The sequence below is a fragment of the Denticeps clupeoides genome, chromosome 17 (genome assembly GCF_900700375.1).
Source record: "Denticeps clupeoides chromosome 17, fDenClu1.1, whole genome shotgun sequence".
NCBI lineage: Eukaryota > Metazoa > Chordata > Actinopteri > Clupeiformes > Denticipitidae > Denticeps > Denticeps clupeoides.
In genome coordinates, this window is record NC_041723.1 from 18,963,588 (window position 1) to 18,973,430 (window position 9,843).

At 41.0% G+C, this 9,843-nt stretch overlaps 1 protein-coding gene across 1 annotated transcript; it reads right to left on the reverse strand.

Moving 5' to 3' along the window:
- Positions 1-657: 657 nt before the first annotated feature.
- uba2 (ubiquitin-like modifier activating enzyme 2) lies at positions 658-9,615 on the reverse strand. The gene is made up of 17 exons (XM_028959196.1): positions 9,371-9,615; positions 8,916-8,999; positions 8,763-8,833; positions 7,824-7,888; positions 7,633-7,733; positions 6,464-6,585; positions 6,206-6,273; positions 5,980-6,101; positions 4,214-4,313; positions 3,967-4,118; positions 3,228-3,321; positions 3,034-3,146; positions 2,786-2,941; positions 2,108-2,204; positions 1,904-2,009; positions 1,611-1,750; positions 658-1,338 (listed from the first exon to the last, which is right to left on the reverse strand). Exons 1-17 carry the CDS (start codon positions 9,509-9,511, stop codon positions 1,148-1,150), a joined length of 1,923 nt encoding a protein of 640 aa, XP_028815029.1. The 5' UTR covers positions 9,512-9,615; the 3' UTR covers positions 658-1,147.
- Between the last annotated feature and the right edge of the window lie 228 nt (positions 9,616-9,843).

Genomic DNA, 9,843 nt, shown 5'->3' on the forward strand with positions numbered 1-9,843 from the left:
AAAAGCCGGATGTTCCATCTTCTTAAACGGGTGCTTCAGGTCCTACAGGTTATACATGTTATTGTCTAAGAAAAAATATACTTACTACTCAGAGTAAAATTATCCATTTAAGGATCTACAATTGGGGTGAAAACACGCAGTGTAGGGTTCCCTTCAATTAAGCAAATTCCCCTTTATTTTGTCTTACTGATATCAGCATTATACACAAATAAGTGACTAAATTCAAACAGCTTGTTTCTGTACATTCCATACTCCTAGTATGGGTATATAAATTACTGCATGAGGTATTGGGTGTGAAGGTATAGACTGGTGCTGCTTACTGTCAATTGCAGTACATTTTTGTGATTTTATGCTGCTGGGTGTAGCTTAGTAATATTGGTGGAGATTGCTATGTATTTTTACAAGCACTGACATGTAGTGCTGGGTGTAGACTGCTGAACATTTACTATGCAGGCTATTTGTGTCTATAAACAGAGGCACGTGCAGATAAAAACTGTCCAGGTACACGTTGAACTCCAACCCCTGCCACGTAACGTTTGTTTTCATTCACATCTGAGCAAAGGTAACCTGCACCTTCATTTACACACAGAACATCTCCAGCTATTCAGTCTGCACAGATTATTCCTGCAGCACTCAAACACACACACACAAGCAGCATGCAAGTCACCGATCCATTACTGTTTATTCAGCCTCGCTCTGCTGGCTCAGAAATGAGGTTTCAGGCTTCACAAACAGAACTCCATGAAGACACAGTTCATAGTATAGAGCAGGATCATGACTCCAACACGCAAATATGCACCACTGGCTTCAATTATTTCACAGAGCTTATTCTTATAAAAATGTTAAATATGGAAAGTTGCCAAAGAGTAGAATAAGATCAGGTGAAACGAGTGTTGGATTTCTTGTAGCCACCCTAAACCAACCAAAAGTCCTAACTACTACTGACAAAACACTGTAAAAATACAAAAATGGTTTCTCATAAAATATTTTCCAAAGTGCTCTCATCAACCATATTCCAGTAATAAGAGCAAAATGGAAAAAGATGCACAGAAAGAACTTACAAGGTGTCAACATTTTTGTACAGATATATTTACAGGTTTGGTAAGAGAAGCCATAAGAAAATAAAACAAGGCTTCTGAGTGGCACGCTAGTCTAAGGCTATGAGGTCATCATCATCTTCATTGTCAGCATGCTGCTGCTGGCTGAGTCGCTGGCGTTTGGCAGGAGCTTCGCCTGTTTCAGCATCCAGCAGTTTCCGCTTGAGGGCTCCACAATCAGAGCTGGAAGATGGTTCTTCATCGGAGTCAACAATCAGAACGTCATCTTGATCTGTAGGAACTGAGCATATTGCACAAAACATTAGAAATGGTGTTTGCTCATTTAATAGTGTTATGATTATTATGCAGTATTTCAGTTTTTAAGGACCTTTTAACCAAAAGAAAATGTCATATAAAATCTTTTCATGGATGTAATTTTCCAGGTTTTTCCATGATGTATGAGAAGCCTACAGAGAATAAGTGTGTTTGATCTGATTGTATTCATTTTTTTTTCCCTGACATGATCCTGCTAAACGAATCACAGCTGCTCTGTGGGGACATGCATATTGTTACCTGTAGATGAGGTAGAGGGCTGTGCAGAGTCTTTGTTGCCATTTGTAATATTTTTGCCTTCCTCCTGTGTACTGGGGGTGGGGGCCTTGTCAGGGGCGTCACCCACCACTTCAAATTCCATATCTTTTCCCAGTTCATCACTGTCAGACGACATACACAGTTTGTAACACATTACAACCAAATTCTTTGCTCAAAATTTGAATGAGCGCTGATATTTGACCATGGTCACCCTCACTGAGGACCAGTTGTATTCAGAGGTAACACATGTTATTTGAGAACATACACATACAGACCTGTGCAGCACATTCACAAGAAGAGTGTAATCCTGAAGGAAGTCGTCAGCTTGCAGGCGGCTGCCATTACGAATCCCAAAGTCAGACAAGAATTTACTGTTGTTTCCTAGGGAAAGACATACAGGATTACAGAAAAGACAATCTGATGTCCCATGACCCCTCGGTTTTGAGTGTGATATGGTCATAACTGTGTTGCAACCTCACCTTCAGTCTCTCCCTCCTCAGAGGAGATGAGGATAGTGCCCTTGCCATCCTCTATCTGAACATCAGGTGCTACCATGCCAAACCTCTCCTTTAGAATCTGTGGCATCAACAGAACAAATTAGGTTACAAGCAGATGAACACAGTACCATGGTCACTCTCATTGAAGCTTTTAATTAAATTTTAATTATAAAGGTATGATATGGAATGACAAAAGAACAAAAAGACTTTTTAATAATCATGATAATAGAACAGCGGCGTTATTCCTGAAATTATAGAGGGCTAGAATAGAAAATTACCAGAACACTTGTGCAACACATCCAACTCACTCAGCATGTAGTCCCATGAATGCTCTTTAACAAATAATTCATAAATCTTTCCTCAAAACAAGTTTCAAATTTATATATATATATATGAGAGAGAGAGAGAGAGAGAGAGAGATAGAGATACTCATGGGATTATCAATATATAGTCAGGGAGATTTTTTTTCTTTTTCTACCGGTGTGAAAGAATGACACTTCACGACATTGTCAGTTTGTGTGTAAATCATATTGGCAAACAGCGTGCACTAAGTGGCATAACACATTATGAATTATGATGCATGAACACCATCAAGGGAAGGTATCAGCACATGATGCCTATTTGGACTTCTATTGAATGCTTATTGAAACAGTCACCCACCTTATCCTGTAGGGTCTGTATCATGGTGGAGCTGACATTGAGTCTGACAGTGACCTCTGGTTTGCTGGCACATACATAACAGTTGAGGTTGGGTGGGTCAAGTGCACATGGCACCAGCAGTTTCTTTTTTGGGTTGGGCTGCTTATTCAAGAAAATCTGTAGAACACCAAGTATAACAAAAGTGGCATCAATAATGGTGTAGGACATCACATTCTGAGAGAGAGAGAGGAAGGGGTGGGAGGGCTCACCGTGCAGCACTGATCCAGATCACCTGATAGGACCTTTAGTGCCTCCAGTACGATAAGTCCAGCAATGACCGCGTTGGTGGTGGCAATTGCTGGAATGATGTTTCCTGCCATGGCTGCAGGAAATAGGCGTAAACTTCAGCGTGAGATGACAAATCATGTCATTAGGGTTCCGTCTAATCAAAACACACACTCACATTTAATATCAAAGCGGCTCTTCATGTTCATGCTAAAGACATGCATGCGCAAGTTTGCTGCTGCTGTAACAAAGTCCATTGCGGGTGGATCATCCTGTTGAGAGATTAGAGATCATGAGTTACATTACACAGCTATATATTCCAGTTTAATTTGGATATGATTAAGAACCAAATTTTTAGATTCATTTAGCATCATGTGAAGCTTTATTTTATAGCATTATTTGTATTATTAAATGCATGATTGACAATTACCACAAAATACTAAATGCTCTATATTCAATAGAGTATAATAGTCACAAAAAAAACCCCAAAACAATCACAAAAGTTTTGACTGCAGTAACAACGCAGTTTTTTTGTTAAACATTGAAATGTGAAGGTCATTCATTCAGGACAAGCATCTTATTGCATCTGTACATACACACAGTATGGTAAAAAGTTATTACTTCTTGATTCCGGATTAATAAAAGCCCTTTTCTGCTCCACGAATTGAGCATTTTACAGCATTTCAAGTATTTGCTCTTGGTGGGAACACATATGCAGTCGTGTTGGGACACATCTGACCGGTGAACATTACCTCTAACAGACAATGGTAGAGAGCTGGTCAGTACACTTATTTCATCTGGTTTCCTTAATCCAAACTATTTTGATTGCTTTGCTTATCTGGTCCACACGAGAGCAACTTCATTTTGCAATAAACACATAATAATAGCAGTAATACTGCAAAACGTTTCACACACACCTTATCCCAAACAAGCTCTGCACCAGCACCCCGTTCAGCCAGCTGAGAACTCAAGGTCTTCACACTCTCTGAGAAGAGCTGGGAGTATCCATACACACCCAACACATGCTGGTCCTTCAGACCGCCACCCAACATCTCCTCTACAAGAGAGACTGCAGAACGTGTACACATACAGGCACACAGCATTTAAATGATAAATATGGTTAACCAAAACACTAAAAGGGGTGTTGACAGTGTGAGTGTTCACCTTGTTTCTGAAGCTCAGACCACTCAAGTGGAAGAGGAGCCTTCCTCTTCCTCCAGAGCTTGTCCATGGTGAGGAGGTACATGATGTCATCTTTAAAGAGCTGGTGAAGGCAGAGACAGGGTGAGCTGAAAACCACGAAGAGGCCATCACACCCCATGGCATATACTTTCAATGGGCTGGAAAGTAGGTGTGCGCGATATACATTGTGCGAGATGAAATCGAGTATGTAACTAATGCAACAGTACTGAGCATTCATAAAACATAGGTGCACGTTCAGCAAGCCAGATGTTAATGGGGCTCGCTGCTTCAAAATGAGCCAGACAAGACCAATGACCAGTTGCAAGCAGAACTGTTGCACTGTTGTTGATGTAGATACACACCCTGCCACTGTGAGATTTTCCCCTGAGAACATTGCTATACCTTCTTTGGTATACCCCTTCCCAGTAGCGTGACATGGCATGTAGACTACCAATCTGAATGAAAACAGAGCCGCTGAAAAAAAGCATTCTATTTCTAAAAAAAAACTTTTTTTGTTATGGGTTTAAAGTTCTTTTGTGATATTGGTAATGTTGAAATCTGTTAGCACTTGGAATTATTGTGAAGTAAAAGTCCTATTATGTATTGAGTTTTTTTCTAGTAAATCACACCGCTACTGGGAAGGGGTACACCCAGGAAGGTATAGCAATGATCTCAGGGGAAAAACTGACATCTACAACCGACGAACACAAGCAGAATATTCACACTATTCTCCAAACATCGAATCATATAAAGATCATATAAATCACCGAGCCCTAAATCATTTTATAGAGATCATATAACTCACCGAGCCCTAACTTACACCAACAATACTAATAGAAGACTAGACCCACTACATTCTGCATATTGACCAAATCACTCCTCTGAGGATGTATATCCACTGCCCTCCTCCATCTGGAGAAGTACATGTCCAGATTTTTGTTTAGCCTTTAATACAATAATCAAATAAAACAATAAACACAAATAATAACACCTGGGCCTTGTAAAATTTGATTCTGGACTATGACACGCCTCAAATAGGTTGGACAGAGCATACTGAGCAACTTCTCACTACTGGCTCTCCACAGGGGCATGTACTGAGCAGGCTTGGGGAGTAACAAGATACATGCAACTGAAATCTGTTATGTTACTTTAGGATAATCTGTAATTAAATTACAGTAATACTGTGTACAAAACTTTGCGGATATGTTCTGATGTATCCTGCCACAATGGTAGTAAGCGGGATTCGAACCCGGGTCTTCTGGTTCATAGGCGAGTGTGTTACCCACTAGGCTACTACCACCCTAGTGGGGGCCGTATTCCGCTCAGTGGCACCTTGGCTGTTCGGGACTCAATTCCTTACCCACTAGGCTAACCACTGCCCCTTATTAGCAGCACAGCAGTCCATTTTTTAAAGCTGATATGTTAACATTGTAACCACATTTGAATGACAAAGGACAACCAATCCATGCCAATCTATTCTCGCTCCAGAATCCTGGCAGACAGGTTATTGCTCTTACATATGTTAATGACTTCTATATTAAATGATCAAACAAGATCATTCTTTTTTTTTCATAACGTGAAAAATACATCTTTAAATGTTTTCTTATCTTTAATAAACTATTCTAATCTTGTTATTTGAGGTTCATTAAACCAGTAAAGAAGAGAGGAAGTATCAACATTATAGCACATCATGAAATTAACAGTGTGACCCCTGAACCCTTGCTGTTTGCTGAATTGGTGTAATGCACCTTGTTGAACAGTTTGACAGGGTCGTAGCCAGTGGAGCGAGCCCAGTCTTTGGTTGACACCCGTTTGATATCTCCATCCTGTTCTGAGGCTGTGGCACGAGCAGCAGCTTCTGATGGGTCCCCTGTTGAGAAGACCCACTAGCCTCAAAACACACACAGCTGCTACACCAAAACAGAAAGACAAAAACAGAAATAGCATCTAAAATGAGCAGACAGCAGAACTCACATGCAGCCTCAGGGTCCGCCGTGTCTGGGGAGACCTCCTGATCAGCGTCCTCTTCTCCAAACAGCTGGCTGGTAGAATATCACCGTATTAACATTAAAAATATGTACTTGCATCTATATAACAATACAACTATGTGACTAGACCTATAAGATTAATTAACAATTTTTCAAACCAAGGAGGCATCTGGTTTTCATTTGACCAGTACACTTCTTGTGCTGCCAGGTGAATAAATAAAAGAAACCTGGTCATTTCACTCACTTGAACAAGTATTTTGCCCACACAATGCAATGGATGGGCTCTGAAGGGGTGTTACGAATGGTGCATCCTGGGAACGTTTTCTGGGTGGGTTTGGGCTGGCACTCATAACACTCGGTCAGACCCTTCAGGAGTAAAATAGCAATGGAAGATGAGCAGAAAGTGATCTCAGCAGCACATCCACAAAATATAATAGTAGGGAGGATGATGAATATAAATCAAAAATCAATTCATCATGGTAGAACAATGTAATCACATGTATTGTGGGGTTGTGCATAAATCTGCTTTATAAAACCACTTTTAAAAGAGTGTTATTTCTCTTATGCTATTTAAAAAAAATAGCTTTTTGTCCACTTAATTACAAAAATAATGCCTGTACCTAACTGTCCCTACTTTTAACGCAGCCACTTGTAAAACAGTTAGGGTTCTGTCACAACTGTATGTAGTGAGCCATTCTACCTAATCATTTTTGATTAATTGTAATGGTATTTTGCAGTTATGTGGTTTGTGCCCATCCGCACAGTACAGGCAGAGGGACCAAAAAGTTCATAATAACTGTTGAGAAATCCTACAAAGGGTCTTGAGACCAAACTTCCTAGCCCTCTGTAACCAGTTTACAGTCCAAATGTTTTGAGAATAACAAATACTGGTTTTCACTAAGTTTGCTGCTTCTGTTTTTATTATGGCAATTTGCATTTACTCCAGAATGTTATGAAGAGTAGTCAGATGAATTGCAAAGTCCCTCTTTGCCATAAAAATTAACTTAATCCCCCAAAAAACATTTCAGCCAAAAACCGACCTGCTCAGATAATTTCAGTGATCCTCACACAGGTGAGTTTTGGCAAGCACAAGGCAGGAGATTATTCTGTCATGCTGATTGCGTTAAAATAGCAGACTGGATGATTTAAAAGAATATTGACTTGTTGCATAAACTTGATGTAATTGTCAATAAAAATGTAATTGTGCATGTGCCAGCCAGGAGTGTTTTCTGGATTGGGGGGGTTCTCAAGAGCAAAGTCAGTTGGTTTTACATTACAATTTATCCTTGATTGTCATGATACAGTCATTTACTACATCGCATGTAAAAGTAATCGCAATACAGCAAGTATATTCAATATATCGCCCACCCCTACTGCAGATGTATGTAAGGAGTTTAGTGATTATGCTCTTACCTTTTTAATAATGGTGACTTGACCCAGGTACCCAGCTGTGCCACTCTCAATAAGCGGAATATCAGCAGCCAGACACATTCGATTCACATGATTCCGGGCAGCTACCACAAAACCAAAAATAAAAATATGAACAAATAGCCAAAAAGTCACCTGGAAGAATGAATGAGATTTACAGGGAAAAAGAATTTAACCTCTGTTATCCAGAGCATTCATCACCAGTGCAAAGTTCCTGAAGAACTCCACGCTGTAATCTGGACTGCAAACGACAAGGACAAAAAGACGACGACAATACAAAGCTGCAATAAAACAGCAATACTGCAACATGATAGGGTGCTTGGGCTACATGGGTAATTCAGATGTCACATGGAAATTTCTGCATTTTTCACGTCATTGTGTAAGTGAAGTGATTGTCATTGTGATACACAGCACAGCACACAGTGACAACAAAATGTGTCCTCTGCTCTTAACCAATCACCCTTAGTGAGTAGCGATGAAAAGAGCAACGTGTGGGGACTGTACTTTGCTCCGTGGCACCTTGGCGGATAGGGATTCAAAGCCACCTTCTGATTATGAAGCCACTTCCTTAGCCACCACTGCCCCACAATACAGAGGCATCAACTGCCCCAAGAACTACTTCAATCTCAATCCTTACGAAAAGACGGCGTCTGGCTAGGATGAATTCTGCCTCCATCACTGTCAGAGGTCAGCCTCACACAGGAAGCAAATAAAAAAATAGCAGCAGTGGATATTTAGAAATTATATTACAGAGGTAAACAATCACTCTGACATGCCATTTTTAATTACATGTATGGGAGGATCAATCAATTAATCAAAAAGATGTTGGCCACACCTCAAAATTGTGCTATATGCATTAAAGGATCTGTTTCTTTTTCACTAGTTGTAAAAGTTTTCCCCCCTCAAGACATTATGTTTTGTTATAAATGTAAGGACGTGAAAGCATAAAACATGACCATTTTGTTACTAAAGTTGCTAGATGTGAATGATGTACATACAGACAGTTTTGAGGCACATATGTATTGCATGGCCATGGTTTTGATAAATGTAAGGACACGTAGACTTGATAGAACTCATCCCCAGGCAGTTATCTGTAGTTGGGAAACCATACTCACTTCATAATGCTGTCATGGTAGGCTGTGATGTTGGCTTTAGGGCAGAACTGCACGACACTCTCTTTGGCCACCTGAGCAGAATTGGTGATTGTCCAATCAGTTCCAAAAAATGACAAAAATTGAATTTAGGGTGCGGGTGCATACAGCACCTACCTGAGCTTTGGATTTGCCCACATGTTTCTTCTGAAAGAGAAACTGTCTGTTCAGATTGCTCACATCTATGGTGTCCAGATCAATCTACAGAAAACAAACGAAGCACACGGTCCTGTAAAAAGTGCAGATGTCGCAGAATTAACATGTAAACGCTTAATGGTGCAGGAAACCGGGCGGAAAATAGATAACGACAGTTCTACGTCACTTCAGGTTGTGTCTAACGGTGAGCAAATGACAGAAAGCAGGACTTTACAGGCAGCAGAGCTGCTGCTCGTAACTGTAGCACATTTGGGCGCGAAGCTCCGACGCGAAGACAATTTCCACATAAGTGAAGGGATTTCCTCGTTCCCACAACTCCAATCCTTCACCCCGAACCCGCGGAACGAACGCGTGGAGCTCCGGGCCACAGTCCGGTCCGTTAGCTAGCATCAGCAGTACAAAGACGCTGCGCTCACCACCTCGATGTTCCTGAAGCCGGTGAGAACCAGGTTCTTAAGCAACTCGCAGCCGATGCCGCCGGCCCCCACCACCAGCACCCGGCAGGAGGACACAGAGTCGGCCAGTTCTTTACGGAGAGGCCCCACTAGCTGCACCATTGTTACGCGGTGAAAGACACGGTTCTGCTGCCCTCTTCTCCTCCTTTCTTCTCACAGAAAGCAAGCTATTGGCGGCGCTCTGTGGAGGAGGCTCAAGAGTCAAACAAAACGATCCTCCTTTTACCGCTAGCGCCATCTGTCGGCCTGGCGGACCTTCTACAAGCTGACATTTTCTCACCTCGAATACACTGTACGTCTCCACTTTACTTATCCTATTGGCTAAATTTCATATTCATAAATGTAGATTCATTGGCAAGAATCCCCAGTTTATTCTATATAAAAGGAGGCTGAACAGTACTATTCATCTTATCTGGTAATTCAAAAGCTAAAAA